This window comes from Leptodactylus fuscus, chromosome 8, assembly GCF_031893055.1.
Source record: "Leptodactylus fuscus isolate aLepFus1 chromosome 8, aLepFus1.hap2, whole genome shotgun sequence".
Classification (NCBI taxonomy): Eukaryota; Metazoa; Chordata; class Amphibia; order Anura; family Leptodactylidae; genus Leptodactylus; species Leptodactylus fuscus.
This window is the reverse complement of record NC_134272.1, coordinates 19,209,741-19,230,330: the sequence shown is the minus strand read 5'-3', so window position 1 is coordinate 19,230,330 and position 20,590 is coordinate 19,209,741. Positions and strand designations below refer to the sequence as shown.

At 42.8% G+C, this 20,590-nt stretch overlaps 2 protein-coding genes across 2 annotated transcripts; both read right to left on the bottom strand.

The window, feature by feature from the left end:
- Positions 1–293: 293 nt before the first annotated feature.
- On the bottom strand, positions 294–10,413 carry LOC142217162 (uncharacterized). The gene is made up of 13 exons (XM_075285352.1): positions 10,323–10,413; positions 9,195–9,252; positions 9,079–9,110; positions 8,934–8,996; positions 8,431–8,469; positions 6,336–6,369; positions 4,744–4,784; positions 4,093–4,128; positions 2,703–2,735; positions 2,089–2,110; positions 1,940–2,001; positions 1,426–1,527; positions 294–645 (listed from the first exon to the last, which is right to left on the bottom strand). The coding sequence occupies exons 1-13, from the start codon at positions 10,411–10,413 to the stop codon at positions 575–577; spliced, it is 684 nt and encodes a 227-aa protein (XP_075141453.1). The 3' UTR covers positions 294–574.
- Positions 10,414–13,936: 3,523 nt separating this feature from the next.
- Positions 13,937–19,753, bottom strand: LAT (linker for activation of T cells). The gene is made up of 13 exons (XM_075284725.1): positions 19,657–19,753; positions 19,536–19,569; positions 18,742–18,794; positions 18,404–18,467; positions 17,964–18,016; positions 17,277–17,315; positions 16,855–16,954; positions 15,564–15,646; positions 15,420–15,470; positions 15,202–15,255; positions 14,335–14,397; positions 14,166–14,219; positions 13,937–14,020 (listed from the first exon to the last, which is right to left on the bottom strand). Exons 1-13 carry the CDS (start codon positions 19,751–19,753, stop codon positions 14,016–14,018), a joined length of 750 nt encoding a protein of 249 aa, XP_075140826.1. The 3' UTR covers positions 13,937–14,015.
- Between the last annotated feature and the right edge of the window lie 837 nt (positions 19,754–20,590).

Below are 20,590 nucleotides of genomic sequence, written 5' to 3'. Positions count from 1 at the left end.
TCTGGAAGAACACAGCCATGTTTTTCTAACGTCAAGCAGGCCTTTCAATCTCTGCAGGGGCACAGAAGACAACAGACCCATGGAAGACGGGGCGGCCATGTTGCTGATTTGTACCTTTATTTGATGTCTGAGTATTTGCTGCTGGTTTTTACACTTAGTTTTTGTTCTATGCTGTATATATACAGTATATATATATATATATATATATATATATACACATATGGTATATACTAAAATATATGTGTCTTGTAATTTATAATGAATTACATGCTCTTACTCTTAAAGGGACTGTGTTCAGTTTAATGTGAATAATACTTGATCATTGGATAATGAAAGGTTTTGCAGCTTGCTTGTATTATATATGTTCACTAAGAGAAGGCGGGACTGTGACAACCATTCATTCCCTTTCAGAGGAGGAGGCTGGTAGTCAGTATTACACAGTGCTATAAGATTTCCTGTGGGATCTTCTGGATGACTGTATAAAATGTCCGCACAGGGTCAGGGGCATGTGGGTGGAGTTTCCATTTAACGTTCACCTATAGGATACATGCTGAGCTGCTCAGTCATGTATCATTCAGTGACAGAAGGGCTCAAGAGCGGACGATCGGGACGTGTTCACATAATCCATATCTGACTCCGACCCAACTGCAACACAAACCACCAGGAGAGTTAATGTATACAGATACAGCATCACACATGATAGGATTAGATACACAGCTCAGCAGACAGTATCACACATGATAGGATTATATACACAGCTCAGCAGACAGTATCACACATGATAGGATTAGATACACTGCTGAGCAGACAGTATCACACATGATAGGATTAGATACACAGCTCAGAAGACAGTATCACACATGGTAGGATTAGATACACAGCTCAGCAGACAGTATCACACATGATAGGATTAGATACACAACTCAGCAGATAGTATCACACTTGATAGATTAGATACACAGCTCAGCAGACAGTATCACACATGATAGGATTAGATACACAGCTCAGTAGACAGTATCACACTTGATAGATTAGATACACAGCTCAGCAGACAGTATCACACATGATAGGATTAGATACACAGCTCAGCAGACAGTATCACACATGATAGGATTAGATACACAGCTCAGCAGACAGTATTACACATGGTAGGATTAGATACACAGCTCAGTAGACAGTATCACACAGGATAGGATTAGATACACAGCTCAGCAGACAGTATCGCATATGATGGGATTAGATACACAGCTCAGCAGACAGTATTACACATGGTAGGATTAGATACACAGCTCAGTAGACAGTATCACACATGATAGGATTAGATACACAGCTCAGCAGACAGTATCACACATGAGAGGATTAGATACACAGCTCAGCAGATAGTACCGCACTTGATAGATTAGATACACAGCTGACGTTACTTACATAGAGGGGCTTCCACAGCCAGGTTCTCATAGGAGTGGCACAGACTGTCTGACTGTGAGGAGTATTTGCCGATGCTATTAATGGCCGATCTTGGAGTCTTATCTGTAGGTAGAGAATTACGGAAGTGTACTGCGGTACTGTATAGACTGGATGGTCACGGTGACGGTTATACCACCGAGGAGCCTTCATACCACAGCCCCAACTTGTCATAAATTTGTTTTTTTTCTAGCAAATTACCAGAATTCCCATTACTACCACTACAATAGTGCTGGTGGGCTCCGGACCCTCCGATCTGTGCCCCTTCAGTACGTATCACTAGATGTGATTTATATATTGTCACACTATATCTCTACCACTAGGTGGTGCTGCAGAGTTCTGTGCTACTCTACTTGTGCTACGTCATAGCGTAGGTGCTCTGTGGTCTTTCGAGCATAGTGACACATTCTCTGCTACAGCACTCCCTGTGGTCAAGTGTAGAATTACAAGTGAAAGATAATACATTTCTGTAACTTACTCTCCTTTTTCTCCTTGTCAGGAGTTGTCACTTCCATTTCAGGATCACTGTCAATAATTTTCCTACAAAAAAAAGGGCAAAACTATTATATTTTAACCCCTTGGAGACCAATACATTTTTGTAGTGTAAATATAAAATTTGCTACTTACACATAAATGGGGATTTCAGGTTCTGCAAAAAAACGGGAAAAAAAAGAGTTAAAAAGCCTGTGACCTGTAGGGGGCAGCACCTTCCAACAGGAAACTATAACTGACATGTCTCAGGATGTTAGTAGAAAGATACCCCCCCCAGTGGTCCCTGAATTAACGCTCTGTAGCCATTGTGAAATTACAACCCCCAGCATGGCTGGACGGCCATAGGTTACAGACCACTGCCATATTGTATATAGTGGACCTAGTAATCTATTCAGTTACATAAGTGGTTATAAGAAAGACTTAGAGAATGAAATGAGCTGAAAATCCTGCAATAAATGAGTAATGAGAAGTAGACGGAACATATGGCCACCATATAAGCCTCTGAGGTCTGACTGTAATGCATAGACAATCCTATAGCGACTACGAGGGGATGTAACGGATACAGCCAGGTAGAAAATAGTCCTGCCATATACTGACAATCACTGACATTAAGGAAAGGGGGGGAAGGTGTGACATTTTTTGTAATAAAGGAAAATGTTCCAGTCTGTAATCTGGACATTGCTGTACTGAATATAAAAAATCCTATTTTATATCAATTAGATACAGAACGTTATATCATCGCCACTCACCAGGTTTTTGTAAATTCACGTAATCCTGCACATCTATAAAAGAAATGCAAAGTAACATAGAAACATTAGTGACAGTAATCCTACTAATAATATCTTATCCTATCCTACTAATAATCCTACAAAGTTTGTGTGTTTGGATGTTTGTTCTTCAATCACGGCCAAACCGCTGAATGGATTTGGCTGAGATTGCACACATACCTCGATGGTGACCGGGAAGGAAACACAGGCTACTTCATAGGCTGCTCCATCTCCCGACATCACGACCGCTACCGGCGAACGTATGGTCCGGCTACGCTGCAGGACCTGAGATGATGTCATCCCCTTCAGCAGGGCTCCAATAGGTCCGCGGCATCCCGTGGGTGGCGTAATGGATGAAGTGCGAGCCGGAAAACATGTCGGCGGCTCGCCGCTCCGGTGCAAAACTCACATGCAGGCTGCCTGTGCGGTGCAGAACAAGCCGCTCGGGTGTGCACAGCCTGCGCTCCGGACACAACAGTGCACAGCTCCGGAGGCAGACACGCGGCTTCACTCACTGTGGCAGGGCATGTGGATCTGCTGTGTGAGTGTAGCGATAGGTGCCGGGGGCCGGGAACAGGACTTTGGGGGCCCAGGGTGTTGCACAGGAGGGGAGGGGGGCACGCAAGAGGGCTTTGGGGAGCCAGAGGGGCGCACAGGGCCCCCTTAGCAGGGATGCCGCGGGGGTAGGGTTTGGGTTATGCACATGGAAGGAGGGGGCCGCGCTACAGGGGTTTGGGTGGGCTGGTGCCACAGGGGCCATGACTTACCCCTTTTGAAGGACCTTAGTGGGCGCACGGGAGAGTTGCCCTTGGAACAGGAATTTTCGGGGTGGGGGCCGCAAGGACCAGTGTCAGGGAGAGTGAAACAGGACAGGAATTTGGGAGGGGGGACAGGTGCGGGGACCAGCGTCACCAGGGGTCACACAGGAGAGGAATTTGGGAGGGGGTAAAGGGGCCTGGCTGGGAGTTGGTTGCGCGCGCATATCCACATATGTAGGCGGGCACAGGCAGATCGTCCCCACCGACGACCCGCGGATGAAGTCGCGGGTAAATGCTAGTACAATAATATAGTGACAGTAATCCTATCCTACTAATATTATAAATGTGAAAGTTTGTGTGGTTCCATGTTTGTTACTCAATCACGCAAAAACGGCTGAACGGATTTGACTGAAGTCACGGGCAGAAGCTAGTAATATAATATAGTGACAGTAATAATTTAATATAGTGACAGTAATACTATAATATAGTGACAGTAATAATATAATATAGTGACAGTAATACAATAATAATACATAGTAACACTAGTAAAAGTAACACAATAGTAAGTAGTAGCCCTGTATCTAGATAATACAATATATTACGATCAGACTGACCTGTGTTCACATAAGTGTCCTGGCGAGTGGCGGCTTCTGCAGAGAGGATACAGTGGTGTGACAGTGGATCGAGATCTTATATTACTATAGGATAAGATAATATATTCCTATATCGTACCCAGAGACGTAAGCTGAATCTCCTGGTCTCCAGTGCAGAATCTGTAATGGGGCCTCTACATGTGCCATGTGTTGTATATTGGCAGAAGGACCTTTAGTGCCCCCTCAGGGTCCACCCTAAAGCTACACTCTTGATTATACCGTTGCCTGATTTTATACTATTTTGTGGTCCACACCCCCTACATAGACAGCGTTACATGATAACATACTCACTCTCTGCAGTCACCACTAGGGGGAGTACTCTGAGTACAGATTTATTGGAGTTCATTGGATGCTGAATAAGTCTATATGCAGTGAGAGCCCCCTAGTCTGATCCTATTGATAACCTAGGGATGGATGGCAGCTAGCCATACTGCAAGATGTGTCAGCACTGGGTTTGTTTCTAGTCTTTACCATAGGCCTGCATGGGAGTTGTATACACAATACGGGAGATTTGTAATCAGAATTATTTGCCAAGTTGCAGATTCTGACTGTGGATGCATTGGAACAATAGGAAAAAGTCTATGTATCCCAATTTACTACAATAATTCTTACTTTCTGCACATTTCCAAGAAGTTGCCGAATTCTGTCCATTCCTAGGAGATAAATTCGACATGAAATATTCCGAATACAGTCAGAAATATACCATAATATATACACACCATACAATATACCATCTAATAATATATAATATAAAAGATAAGGATTGTATATGGTATATATTATATGATATATTACGGATATGGAAAGGGGACACAATGACACCTAGATGGGCGAACGGATTTGGCTGAAATTGTGCACATACATACCTTGGGTCCCGGATTGAACGATATGCTACATGGAATTCCCGTACACCACCGCAATTCACTCCCGTGACCGATGCTTTTCACTTTTGAATTCGCTGCAGGACCTGGCACGCTGTAGGACCTAGGATGACGTCATCCCAGCCCCATCAGCAGCTCACCTGGATGAGTGCCGCTTCTCTATGTGGGTGGAGCTATCGGCCAGCCGGTGTCCACAAGAACATGGCGGCTCTCAGAGGTCCAGAGCATCCTGAACCAGCGCCCGTACTCTGGGGCAGTGAGAAGTGCATACGCTGCCCCGCCTGTGTGGGCTTACCACAGGACCGCAGTGCTCTGCCGCAGCCGGATAGGGGGTCACCTGTGCCGCGGTCTGGAATGCCGGATTGAAATGTCCCTCGGGGATGTCGCCGATGTCTACTCAGGGCTATCTACAGTGTCATTCGTCTGCAGGAGAAGGGTTGTGACGACAGGTGAGTTAGGGGACTTTGAGAAGGGAGAGGGGTGGGGTGTTGGGAGTGAGGAGGTTGCCGGTCCAGTGGGGGATGCGGGAATGGGGGGGGGGCCTGGCCAGGTAAACCCAGGGGCCCCTGGAAGGGGAACGGGGACAGGGCCGCCACAGCGCCCATAGATGGAATGGAGGCACATGGCTTGCCACGGGAGAGGGGCCCTCATAGGCACCCCTGTAACATCGGTGCACGGAGAGCCCGGGGTTTGGTGAGGCCGTGGACACAGGTTGGTGGGGGGAAAGAGGTCACTGGGTAGGTAAGACAGGGAAGGGGGCATGGGGTGGTGGGAAAAAGGGGTCACGGGGTAGGTAACATGGAGGAAGGGGGCATGGGATTGGGGGAGGAAGGGGACACGGGGTTAGGGGGGAAAAGGGGCACGGGGTTGGAGAAAGAAGTGAGCACATGAGGGAGAGGGTAGAAAAAAAGGGGGTTGGCGGGCGCCAGGGGGGAGATGAGGAAAAGGGAGCCGCTGTGGTCACAAGGCAAAGGAAGAAGCCTGCGTGGCGCTACAGGTGGGTCGCGCAGGGGGTCAGGGTTCTGCAGACGAAGTCGTGGGTACTGCTAGTATACCATATGATATACTATACTATAATATATACCATATAATATACAACAATATGCTATATATCATAATTCCCTGATCATTTTAAAGGGGGAAAGGGTCAACTGAGTTTATATCTCCATGACAACTATTTCCCAAAAGTCACATTCCACGGTATAATTAAGCCCCGCCCACTACTGGATATTAGGGGGCAGGATATCGGGGGGCAGTTTATGTCTATTATGTCTATGGCATCAATCTTTGACCTTTAGACTATAGAAAGGACAAAAAACTTACACGTCCGACTGCTGCGCTTTCCTCAGGTCCTGAACTGTTGGGGGAAGATGGTACGTTACTGTGAAGCCTATTATAACATATTACAGCCCCCCACCCCACCCCCGCAGGCTCATATATGTTACGTATTCTTGTTATCATTTATTACCATTTTTCACAACCCCGTACACTGCAGCACTCCCTTAGGTAATGAATAGAATTCTAGCTCTTTAGTAAAGACTGTCACAGCCGCAGCTACTCATTCTTGCCTGGTTTCCATGTCTAAGGTTTCTGCTTTCTGTCAGTGAACAGAAATGGCACTGTATATTGAAAGACTGAAAACCGAATCTGAACCGCGGGCTAGAGAGGAAAAACTGAACCCACAATGTAAGCGCTTCTGCAGCCTCCTCTAGGCAGGAAAGCAGAGCACTAGCTGTGGTAGGCGGGGGAGGGGTAGGTGTGGGGGGGGGTCTTGAGGTCTGGTTTCCTGTTACCTGGAAATATGTTGTGTGATGCTGAAATGAAGGTGGAACATTCTGCAGAAATCTTATTACAGTGCAGGCCTGGTTATTATTATTTATCATAGGCATAGGCTTATGTTATAGCAGTGTGTAATGTGCAGGAGATATAACAGAGATATAGGTGGTCCATCAAGCCACTGCTACAGATGTCCCCATAGGTGCCAGCCAGAAATGTCCCCATAAATGTCAGCTACAGATGTCCCTACAAGCACCAGCTGCTGATGTCCCCATTAACACCAAAGCCATAAATATCCTTCTAAATATCAGCCACTGAGGTCACCACAAACATCAATCACAGAGGTCCCAATATATCCCAACCACAGGTAGCCCCATAAATGCCGGCCTCAGATGTTACCAAAAACACTGGCTACACATATGCCCATAAACATCCACCCATAGGCACCATATGAGATGTCCCCACAAACGTCAAATCACAATAAATGTGGCCTGCAGTTATCACCATAAATGACAGCCACAGATACCTTCTAGGTGACAGCCAAAATGCCCACCAGCAGTCATTGTAACTCATATTTGTGTCTTTGATTTTTCACACTTTGGTCTGGTCTCCACCCTCCAACAACCTAGGAAAATGGACTATAGTGCTTCAAGTTTGGGTGGTTTTTGCTGGAACATTATTGCGCTAGAGCCTGGGTCCCCTGGAGGATCTTCTGGTTCTCTGGTGGGCCAATCTGATACCTTGATGAACCCGTCTGACACTGCTCTGGCCCCTTTGTGACTGCACAACTGACATGTTCTGTTATGTGGGGTATCCTGTCCTTAACCTCCTAAGTAGAGACACCCGGTGTCCACTTTTTCCAAAATTTGCTACTTTTGTGGTATTGTCAGGATTTGAACCCACAAACTCCGGTGTCCTAGGCAGTAGCTCTTCTCACTGAGGCACTGGAAACACTGGACAATGCCCTGATCCTTTATTCTGGATAGTTTCTTGTGTCTAGTTAATCTAGTTAGCCTTGATTACCTGATTAGCTCCACCCTTGGACTTCCTTTATCTCCACCCTTGGACTTCCTTTAGTTCCACCCTTGGACTTCCTTTAGCTCCACCCTTTGACTTCCTTTAGTTCCACCCTTGCACTTCCTTTAGCTCCACCCTTGGGCTTCCTATTTAAGCCAAGCCTCATCACTTCCTCGTTGCCAGATTATTTTGCTTCCCAGCCTTCAGTCCAGCTACTGCTGCTGCCTCACCTAACCTCTATTGCCCTAACCTGTGTACAAAACCCGGACAGTAAGGGCCCCTTCACACAGAGTTTACGCTCCGTGTATTCTGTACATTTTACATGTGTAAAAATACACATGTAAAATGTAGTTAGCCATTGAGTTCAATGGCATGTTCGTATAACGCACGTGTAACATGTACAGAATACACAGCGCTTAGACAGAATACACAGAGCGTAAACTACGTGTGAGGGGCCCTTATTTGACCAGGGCTACTCCAGTCATCTGGATTGACAGGCGTTGGAATATCCCACCAGAGTATCAAAAGATCTTTCGGTAGGCCCAGGCTGTGATGTGGTAATGACTGATAACATTACTGGAAGAGGAAAGGATACCCCTAAAAATCACCAGAACTGAGAACTTACGTTCTTCAAAATCCTCTTCAGAATCCTCATCGATTTCCCCTGTAATGGTGAGAAAAAAAATTCTTAATAAATTTAGAGGCAATGTCAAATTTTTATCATGTCACCTTTATTGGTGGAGGATGGGGGTAGATAACATTGCCATGACTGCAATGCTGATGAAACATTGCTGGTGTGGGATCTAAGGATACTCCATAAATGTCTATGAGGAGGATAACCCTCATCTATAGAACAACTTCCAGCAGGGAGGAACAAACATTACAGAGATTAATATTCTAGAATGGGTAAAGTATATGGATTCTTAATGCTCCAAAAGTCAAAACAAAAAAAGAGGCGAAAGAACAAAGATGTCTCGGCAGTAAATTCTGCAGACACAGGTTGTCATGTTGGACTGGGCCAGACGGAGAAGAAAAAGAACGGGAATGACCCTGATCCGAATTGACATCACCTGTGAGACACTGAATCTAGATAGATAGACAGAGGGACAAACGTTCAGATACCCGTACTTGGTTTCTGAGGGCTTGAGGGATGTCCTTCAGGGACTGGGGTTGGATTTTGGTGGTATCGATCTGTAAATCAGACAAAAATTATCAGAAATTTGAGGACTAGCCATGTGGAGGATAAGTCTACTGTTGGTAACTTAGAGCTCACTGCTTTCATAACGCGACTCCAGACCGGGGGACCTGTCAAAAAGAGGATAACAATGAGAAATACTATAAAATATTCACTTATACTATAGAAGTACAATATAATTAATAGGTTCTTACGGAGGGGGTGGGGGGTGGCGGCGGCGGCCGGCAGGATCTGCAGATTTATGTGTAAAAACTGTGAAAATAAAAAGTTGGTACGAAATATTGGGAAAATGGAGGGGCTTTTGCTATATAAAATCTGACCCAAAGCAAGTGCTGAACTTCACCAAAAACTCCTGGACCCAAATCTTATACATATCCTAAACCCATCTATAACTCATGGCCAAACCATATATGTGCCTTGAACTCAACACTAATATAAACTCTAAATCCGACTCCAATACAAGTCCTTAACCCAACCGAAGTCCTGAACCACCCTATCTAAAACAAGCCCTGAACTAGATCACAGTGCAATCCCAGAACTAGACCCCAATACATATTCATAAGTCAACTCTAACTCTTGTCCTGAACCCAATCCCAAAACCAGCTCTGAACCTGATCCATCAACCCAACCCATACAACAGACCTAAACTTGACCTCAACACCCGTACTGAATCTGGCCCAAACAGAAGTACTTAACCAACTCTCAAAAACAAGACCTTAACTCAATCCCAACAAGTCCTGGACATAAGTTCTCCACCTCAACTCAACACAAGCACTTCACCTGATCTGAAAACCAATCCTGAACTCAACTCTGACACAAGTCCTGGAACAAACACAAGTACTGATTCCAAACCCAGAACCAAAACTAGATCAAGACTTGAACACAGCCATGACAAGGGTCCTGAACCCAACACAAGTCTTTAACCTAACCAAAACACAAGTTCTGAACCCAACCCAACACAAATCCTAAATCTGATCCCAACAAAAGTTCGCAAACAGACCCCATACAAATGTCCTGACCCATATCCCGAGGCAAGTCTTAGCTCCTTAACATGACCCCAGTACAAGTACTTCACATAATCTTAACACAAGCATTAAAACTGACCCCAAGACTAACATAAGTCCTGAATCCAACCCTTTCACTTGTCCTAACCCCTTACAAGCCCTAAATCTGACCCAATCACAGAACAAGTTCTGAACCAACCTCAACTGAACCCAATTACAATGGTACACCTAAACTTGACTCCAACACAAGTCCTAAACCCATCTCCAATGTCGGATGATGAGGAGTAGGACAAAGCCAGATGCGTGAGATCTACTTACATTGCCAGCAACTACTGCAACCAATGAAGAAGGCCATCACTAATATTCCAAAGACCCCAACTATCCAGTCTTCAAACACCGTGTGGGACATGTAGCTTTCTTTATTCAACCAGTCTTCTGACTTATGTCCTGCTGCTGTCACTCATTCTTGTCCTTCTTCTTTTTTTCTGGCTTCTGCTATTAGTTCATCTCCTCTTTCTCTACAGTCCTTCAGCTTGTCCAACCATTTCTCTCCTCTTCACTTCTTCACTCTGTCCAGGCCTTCTCCACCTCTTCCTGTCTTTCTCACTAGTTCGTGTGACCCACCAAAGCAGTATGTAAGGTTGATAGAGTAATTGTACACCCCCTCATATGAGTCACAAGGGGCTGAGAATTAGACTGCATGGAAACCACCAAAACCACAAAGGACAGGATGTTCAGCCGTTATTGGGCCTCTTCAATACATCTAGGTGGCTTATTGTAAGCAGTTCTCATTGTCATGAGGGGCTTTATGTAACTTCAGAAACTACATAAACACTTAAAAAATTTTCAGCTGATGGCTGATGGTATCTCCCCAGTTTTGCCCATCATCTAACCCAAAACCTCTCTCGATTCTAGAATCCCAAGGGTATCCATAGTCTAACTCTAAACCTCTGGCTAGGCCACTCCATGACCTTAATGTGCTTCTTTTTGAGACACTCCTTTGTTGCCTTGGCTGTATGTTTTGTGCCATTGTCCTGCTGGAAGACCCAGCCATGACCCATTTTTAATGTTCTAGCGAAGGGAAGAAGGTTGTCACTCAGGATTTTATGGTACATGGCTCCATCCATTCTCCCATTGATGTGGTGAAGTAGTCCTGTGCCCTTAGCAGAGAAAAACTCCCAAAACATAATGTTTCCACCTCCATGCTTGACAGTGGGGATGGAGTTCTTTGGGTCATAGGCAGCATTTCTCTTCCTCCAAACACAAGTTGAATTAATGCCAAAGAGCTCATTTTTTGTCTCATCTGACTACAGCACCTTCTCCCAATCACTCTCAGAATCATCTAGGTTTTGTTTGTTGACAATAAGATATCACTGGATGCAACACTAGTGAGGGAGTACTATATATATAGAAACCTGATCATTAATGGCGGGTGTTGTCTATATACCCTGTAAGCCGATGGCTGGTCAGGTAATGGAGGAGGTGTACATCTCACCCAGACTATTAAGGTGGGTGAGATGAGAAACCTCCAGAAAGAACATTTCTCAGCAGATAACTATTGTCTGCTGAGGGTTATTTCAGAGTTCCGGTTACTGGGCTGGATTTTTAGGAATGCCAGGTAGGTTGGTAGTGGGACCTGACATTCCACCCCCCTCCAGTCCACACTTTGGGGATGTTTCGGCAGCGACTCAGCTGCAGAGAGTCTGCTAATCAAGGAGGCTTAAGAAGTCAGCTCCAGCAGCAGACTGTGGACAGAGCTTGGCTGGAGAGTCAACAGAGAAGTCATATTTTTGGAGCTGTGTCCTGAATGATTTTACTGGCTTTTGATATCTGTTAATCTAGGTGAGGTAACCTATTCTATGTTTAGTTAGAGCCTAGGCAGGCAGGTATTTATTTTTGTATTTTTTCCTTTTGTTGCTGCACTACCTTTTTGAGTGAAAATAAACTCTACCTTTGTTTTGGACTAAAGAATGTGGACTTTTGGTGTCTATGCCACCCCACCTAGCAACCCTGACAACGCCATATGGAAATACATTGATAACACTGATTTGAATCACTGGGCACTCTTTCTATTGTATACGGGATCCAATTATTATGTTTTATTTTGAGCCCCACTAACCCTCAGCTCTGTGATATAACTATAGTCTGTAAGAGGTAGATCACCGTCTGAGAATTGTTAATATTTTGTCTCAATCCACTGATTTTGGTGGGACTGGTCAACCTTTTTAATGGATAAAGTTGCCACCCAACAGTCTCCCAATAGTAGGCATGAGTATGGGGAGAAACTGCTGACTTTGGTGGGACTGTCTAATCATTTAATGGGTATGGTGGTCTCCCATCAGCAGAAACTGAGTATGGAGAGAACCTGCTGGTTTTTGTGGGACTTTTCAACCATTTAATAGGTATAGTGGCTTCCTAATAGCAGTCATTGAGTAGTGGGGTGAACCTGTTAATTTCGATGGTACTTCTCAACCATTTAAGTATGGTGGCCTCCCAATGGTATTGGGTATGGTGAGAACCAGTGATTTTGGTGGGACTACCCAACCGTTTAATTGTTATGGTGGACTTCTAACTCTCTCCCAATGGCAGACTCTACGTAAAAGGAGAACCTGCTGATTTGGTGGGACTGGTCAATCATTTAATGGGTATGGTGCCCTCCCAATCGCAATTGTCAGGAGGGAGGGAGAATCCAATCATTTTGGTGGGACTGTCCAACCATTTAATAGGTATGGGGTCTCCCAACCTGGTGTTCTTGTGGAAGGCCAATGAACCCATTGATTTAATTCAAAGCTTTTAATGCAAATTAAAACATTTATACAATAACAACAAGAAGATATATAAATAAATAAGCATCAACATAAAAGACATTTTTGGATACCAACAGTCACATCCTACATACGTCTATCGTTCACCTACCAGTAGATGTAATAATTAATTTTACATTTTCTCAGGAATAAACTAAGGGAAGAAAGGGGGTGAGGTTTATTTCTAGTGGGAGGGGCTTGTGTAAGCTCATAAACATATGACATAACTATACTATAACCTATGACTATGGAAACAAAGTAACAAGGTAGGTGGCCAGATATCACGGACGGATCACTGGGTTTGGTGTTGTGCTAGGCCATCTACTCAGGAATAGTCAATAGTCCAATGGTTATGTCTGAGTGACTGGTCCACGATCATAGAAGACGTAAACATCTCAGGATTTGGTCAGCAAAATATTAAAGGAAAACACAAAAATACTTACAAGGTAGAAAAAAAAAAATGTGGTCCTACATCTACATCTCAGGATTTATTGCTTTACCCCAGTGGTCTTCGGCCTCTAGATCTACAGCTCTCACAATATTTTGTGTCTGTCATGGGAGTTGTAGTTTGGAGAACCACAGTTTGGTTTACATGGTATGTAGGACTTCACTAGTGATGACAAAACAAACCCATCACTGGTGGTCCTATAATTGCATCATGGCATCAAAGACCTTCATTGGATGTTCTGGAAAGATCTGAGCCACTAAAATTGTTGAAAAATCTACAGAATGAGAATTTCTGGGAAGACCCACCATGTAGTAGTTAAGTTCTATCTTCACCTACAGTATAACAAGGCGACTATTATCTCCATTTATTGTCTTAGAGTAGATCGAGCGACGTAACTGGTCAAAATTAACCTCAAGCTCATGATAAGCAGGAAAATGAGAGTTGTTGGTCCATCTTCATAAATAGTCTCCAAATAGTCTCAGGCTTATCATCTCCACTAAAAGTTCTTCGTTGAGGATTGTCATCAGAAGTCGGAACCCATATGATCCATTAGATGACGGTTGACACAATTTCTCAATGTTAAATGGTCCAGCAACGGCCAAGAGGTGGTTTACCCAAAGAGAAGATCCAGGCAAAATGGTGGACAGGTCAATTTAAAGCACAAAATTCCATAAAAAATTATTTGCTTTGGGCCCAGCCAGAAAATATTGGGGTCTCTTTCAAGTAAGGTAAAGCAAGGCTTGTCCTGCAGCAGGTGTCCTAGCCTGGAATACATATAGAAGGAGGAGATAAGACACATCTACCTATGGAATATTTTACCATATCAGGTTCATGGATCTAAAAATGGATGATCACGGGACGATTATTGGGCCCCCGGACAGGAATAGTGGCGGGTTAGTATGATTATACCTTTATGTCCTTTCTCAACATTCTCATATTCTGGTGAATCATCATCTTCACTCTCTGAAAGACATAATATGAAAGATCGCGGATATATCTCCAAATATTTCCATTATTTAAAACACAGATTATTTAGGAAATTGAGGACCTTCCACCTAGTAACACAATAGAATCCTACCCTGGTTCATGGAGCTGGAACGTTTTTCAGCTTCTTCTACATTCACATACTCCAGGCTTTCAGCTAGGAAGAGAGAGGACAACATCACATGCAATGTCACCAAGCATCAGCCCATTATGGTAAATTCTTCTTTGTAACTTACCTGGATGTCCGTAACCTGTCTATCTTCTTCCAAAGCTGACCTTTGACTGGTCTATTTACCATGTGTGATCCATGACTGGTGTGTCTAACCGTCATATCTGATCCTTGACAGGTCTATCTATCCTCCAAAAATAAAGAAATCTAACTAAAAAGTCTATCTGTCCTCCTCCTAAATAACTGATCCTTGGCTGGTCTATCTATCATATGTAATCCTTGACTGACCTGTCTAATCTTCTCCATACCTGATCTTTGACAGATTCTATCTGACCTACCTAATATCTGATCCTTGGCTAGTATTTATCTAGCTTCCTTCTCTTCCATGTCTGATCCTTGACTGATATGTCTACACCTCTCAATACTGATCTTTGACTGGTCTATCTAAGTTGCTTTTCCGTACCTGATCCTTAACTGGTTTGTCTAACCTCCTCTACTATGTCTGATCCTTGACTGTTCGGTGTCATAGTCTCCACTGTTCTATCTTACTTTCTCTATTCCTAATCATTGACCAGTCTATGAAGCCCCCTCCTTCATATAGTAGTCTATGAAAGCTCTTCCTGCATACTCGATCATTGACCTCTCATCTGACCTACCATACAATAAATTATGCCATACATTATGGAAAATCTATTATCCATCTATGTCCCACCCTTGTTTCTCCTTCACTTTACCCCATCTTCTTGACTTCCTCTTTCACAATTAAGTTTGCTGCCACAATTGTATAATTACCCTTGATATCGCTGGTATCTCCGACGTTAACGTAATTGCCATCAGTTGAAGATGCTGAAAAGAAGAAAACTATAAGTATTTCCAGATAAGTCCATGTGACCAGGAACAAGATCAGCTGCAGATCACTCATGGTGGACTTGTGGACCTCAACTTTTCATGATATACGTTACATTAAGATCTAAATCCTTGTTAAGTCTGGTTAACAATCTTCTCCTTACCCTTTGCATCGTCACTATCGGCCACATTTACATAATTCTCATCAGTGCCAACTGCAAAGCAAAAGGATGTTGCCTTAGTCGGAGGTCTCAGTCATGGCTTGGTCTACACCTTGTTGACCTACAGATCACAGAACATTCTCTTACCAGAGGAGAGGCTTGCTCTGTTATCCACATCACATGTGACTACCAGCATTGGTCTAGTGGCCCCATCATCTGGTAGTACCTCACTGCAGGGATAGAAAGAGTCTGATGTTAGTATATAGAGGAGTATATGGAGGTGCAGGGACTGTAAGTAATAGAAATCACGGAAATTTTTTTCAGAAAATTATTGCAATTACGGTATATGTGTTTTGTTATACACGTGTTTACTTCATTTGTTTATATTGGAACAACACAAAAAAAAATAGAGAAAAAGAGGAAAGAAATATATAATTTCACCCAAAATTCAGGGCCATACAAAATGACTTGCACCTTAAACTTATTACTAGTTTGCACACCCTTTGGAAACAATAACTGAAATCAATCGCTTCCTATAACCATCAACAAGCTTATTAGACATCTCAACTGGAAATTTGGACCCTTTTCTTTCGCAAAAACCGATCCAGGCCTCGCATATTTGGTGGGCACCTTCTCTTCTCCCAACAGCAATTTTAAGATCTCTCCACAAGTGTTCAATGAGATTTAGATCCAGACTCATTGCTGACCACTTCCTAACTCATTGTCCTGCTGGAAAACCCATAACCTAGGATGCAGACCCAGCTTGCTGATACTAGGCCCTAAATTGAGACCCTGAATCCATTGATAATCTTCAGACTTCATGATGCCATGCTGACAGTCAAGGCACTCCAAAACATCTTTGAACCTCCACCATATTTGAATGTTAGTCCTGTGTTCTTTTCTTTGTAGGCCTCATTCCTTTTTTGGCAAACAGTAAGATTGATGAATTTTTTTCTCCACGATTTTGGCTCTTGAGTCCTCAGACAGTTCCCTTTTCCTCTTTCTGTTCTCCAAGCTTACTGTGGCACACACAGACATACAATGGAAAGGCTGAGTTAACCTCTCTCCTTTCTTTCAGGTGTGATTTTTATATTGTACACACCTGTTACTTGTGATTTTTATATTGTCCACACCTGTTACTTGCCACAGATGAGTTTGAATGAGCATCACGTGCTAGAAACAAAGTTATTTACCCACAATTTTGAAAAGGTGCCAACAATTTTGACTGGCCCATTTGATTAAACTCAAAGAAAATAAACATGTATAACAAAACATAATTTGTGTAATTGTAATAATTTTCTGGGATTGTGGAAAGAATATGTAAATAGGTTTCCCAGGATGTAAATAGGGAAACACTGCCTCTGTATGCTGCCATAATTTTCTGGGAGAAATACTTTTCAAGGTTGTCAACACTTATGGCAATGACTGAATATCTTACATGTATCCACAGCAGGGGTTGTCGTTGATATAGTTCTGGTTTCCTCCTTCATCATCATAGTCATCATCTTCTACACTTTTGCTTTTTAAGAGAGGGGCACCTATAAATGGGACAGATGGGACACAGATGTCACTGCCTATAGATCCAATTGACTTAAAGGGTCACTCCTTTTTAAACAAATTCTAGAACTTTCATCTACTCAAAAAGTTGAATAACTTTGCTAGTCTGTTGTTTTCCGGATATTGTACCAAATTTGTATTTCCTGTCGTTTTCTACCATAAATTTTACGGCTGTATTTAAACATTTTTGGCAATGGACGGTCCTTTAGCTCCACCTGCTGTCAGATGTGATCAGGAACTCAACTTTACATGTAGAGTTACTCAACATTTCATGTTTCATCATAAGATATGGGCATCACTTACTTGCTGAAGGTGTTATGGAGTCACAACCATCAGGGTAACCTAAATCCAGAATAAAATGTAGTTAACAATGGTGGGAATATTTGGAAAGACCTGAAGACTTGGACAACTAAGCAAAAAAAAACAATCTACTGAAGAGGATGGACTATGCAGGAAATGAATAGGACTTGTTTACTATAGAAGTCTCTAAAGATCTCCAAATATAAGTGAACTCAGTAAAAATAGAGGGCGGAGAGTCAGTAGACATGACCTATGCTGAAGGTTAAAGCTTAGACCTTTGACATTTCTGATGAACCCTACAACCAGGACCAGATAAAGCTTGGTAAAGGCACCTCGACAAAAAAATCTGGAGAAGTCTCAACATAATTTTAGGTTAACATTGTCCAAGGAGCTTTGTCCACCAGATCCCAACGCCAAAATAAAACCAGACTGCCAAATAAATGATCATGTGATCGTGAAAATATTGCCAAAACTTGTAAAAATGTACAGGTCTAGGTCCAAAATTTATTTGCTCTGGATGAGGATCCAAAATCCTCTGGAAGTTTGAGATCCCAGGACATGTACCCAAGGTGCCTTCATCATAATCTTGCCCTTCCTACAAGATGGTCTTGGGGTAGAGTGGTATAGAAGACTGAAAGGACAAAGTCCTGGTGGACCTTCAGATCTTCAGGGTTGAGTTGTAGCACCCACCTTTGATTTCTCTTCCCACCGAACTTCTCCGGCTCTCAGGGCATGGGGACTTCCTGTGGAGAAAGATGTTTTGAGGAACATAGCAGACACATATAAGCACTTTATTCCTAAGTGGTCTTTTCCTTAAAGGGCATCTTTATCTATTATCTGCTTCATCATGTGTAGTTTTTGGTAACACTTCCTGCTTTCTATAAACCCACAAGAAACTATACAGAAATCTGTGGTCCGGTCTTATATGAGGAAGTGCAAAAGATCTCAACTTCTGAATTACTTTCAAAAGCCTCCGATGACATCATGAATAGGGTGAACTTTATATTCTGGCTTGGTTCACACTGGTCTGAGAGCTTACCATCTATGGAGACATTTAGACCATGAGAACACAAGAAGACAGGTGCAGAGGAGAAGGCCGGAGCCATGTCGCTGAGAAGAGCCATACGTACGGAATAGTAAGCAGGACATCCTGGTGGCACATGGTACTCTGAGAGGAGATTGTTCGTGACGGAACTGTAAAGAAGGTGAAAAAAATGGAAGTCAGATCTCAGGACTATGTATACAGAAGAGTGACGTGTTCTAAGGCCTACACCGTGTGATCCTGGGCCGGGGCTGACTCATTGTAAATTAATAAAAACCAGTGTTTGGGGCACAGCATGGCGGTATCTTCAATAGTGCAAAGTTTGGTAAAAAAGAAAGGCCCACCCAGACTGGTAGTAGATTGGAAGCCATGACCAGATGTGAGAGTCAAGGAAAATACACCCCTTTAAATCAGCTTGGGCCTTACTTTGTGGTCTCTTCATAATCATAAAACTTGATGAAGGAGGAATGTATGGAGGCCTAGAAGGCAAAAAAAGATCATTTCAATTAGCGAACGCATGCTGGGTATTGTAGTAGAAAACATCGGCCTCTCCCAATGTCCTGTAGGTGGCGATGTTTCTATACCACCTGATGTATATATTTTTATGTCCTGTAGGTGACGATGTTTTTATACCTCCTGATGTATATATGTTTATGCCCTGTAGGTGGCGATGTTTCTATACCTCCTGATGTATATATTTTTATGTCCTGTAGGTGGCGATGTTTCTATATCTCCTGATCTATATATTTTTATGCCCTGTAGGTGGCGATGTTTCTATTCTTCCTGATGAATATATATTTTTATGCCCTGTAGGTGGCGATGTTTCTATACCTCCTGATGTATATATTTTTATGTCCTGTAGGTGACGATGTTTCTATACCTCCTGATGTATATATTTTTATGCCCTGTAGGTGGCGATGTTTCTATACCTCCTGATGTATATATTTTTATGTTCTGTAGGTGGCGATGTTTATTTAATTCCTGATAAATATATACATATATTTATGACCTATAGGTGGTGCTACTTCTATACTATTCCTGATGCAGACTATATATTTATACAACCAGTAGGAGGTGCTATTTCTATGATTTCTGAGACAGACTGTATATTTTTATGACCAATAGGTGGCAATGTTTCTAAGATTCCTGATGAATATTATATATCTTTTTGAACTGTAGGTGGCGCCGTTTAATAAAGTTACTTGACTGGAGCATCTTACTTGTCATCGTAGTATCCGGTCTCCGTTATATGAACTGAAAGACAAAAGGATTTTTTGACAATAAACTATGACAACATTCACGTCTCTGACATAGTATTGTACTGAGGATGACATCACCTACCTGGTATCTTCTTCCGGCAGCTGATACACAGGCCAGCGATCAGGATTATAGGAAGAACAATAGCAATGGAGCAGATGATACTGAATGAGTCCATCATAGCAGCCTGTAGTAAAGCAAATGTAAAAATTATCAGCAGACGTCTTTAGAATTTTTCATAAATTTGACTTGTAATACCTTATCCTACCACAAGGAGCACAATGTTACTGATGTTACAATGTTTATAAAAAGAAGTAAATGAATATAATCACTATTGTTTGTAGGTAGGAAATAATGCTGTCCTTGTCCTGGAAGTGGCAGTGTAGGGAGCAAAATCATAACTAATCCAACTGGATATTCCTGCTCAGGCCTAGTGTAAGTGATGAAGATGATGACACCCCCGTCATGTTACCAGGGGGTTGCCACCATGTTGGTTGTGTAGGTGGTAAGGCTCATATAATCAGTCAGGTCTTGTTATGATTCAGCAGAAGTTGTCATTATTTCAGTTTCAATAAAATGTTACTTTCACTGTGATCTACTGCTCCTCCAAATACACACGCCTCCCCGACCACTACTTCTGCGCTGAGGTGGGAGCTTTCTGCAAAATTTGCCAAATCTGCAATGCAAACATTAACAGCCGGTGGTCTCTAAAATCTATCAATGGCTACCTATCACTGCACCTCCATCATTGTCATCTCCAGACGAATGAAATGAGCCAAGCAAATCAATGTGTGAATAACTGATTCTTATCACACAGGTGTGCAAACCTTAGAAAATATTCTGGGATTAAATATCAGATACTAACCAAGATTTACTGTAACTAAGAGAAGCTTTCTCTTGTCAAGTTATGTACTTTGCAAGATCTGCTACTATAATACTGCCTGTTATGTACAAGAATATAACTACTATAATACTGCTCCTATGTACAAGAATATAACTACTATAATACTGCTCCTAT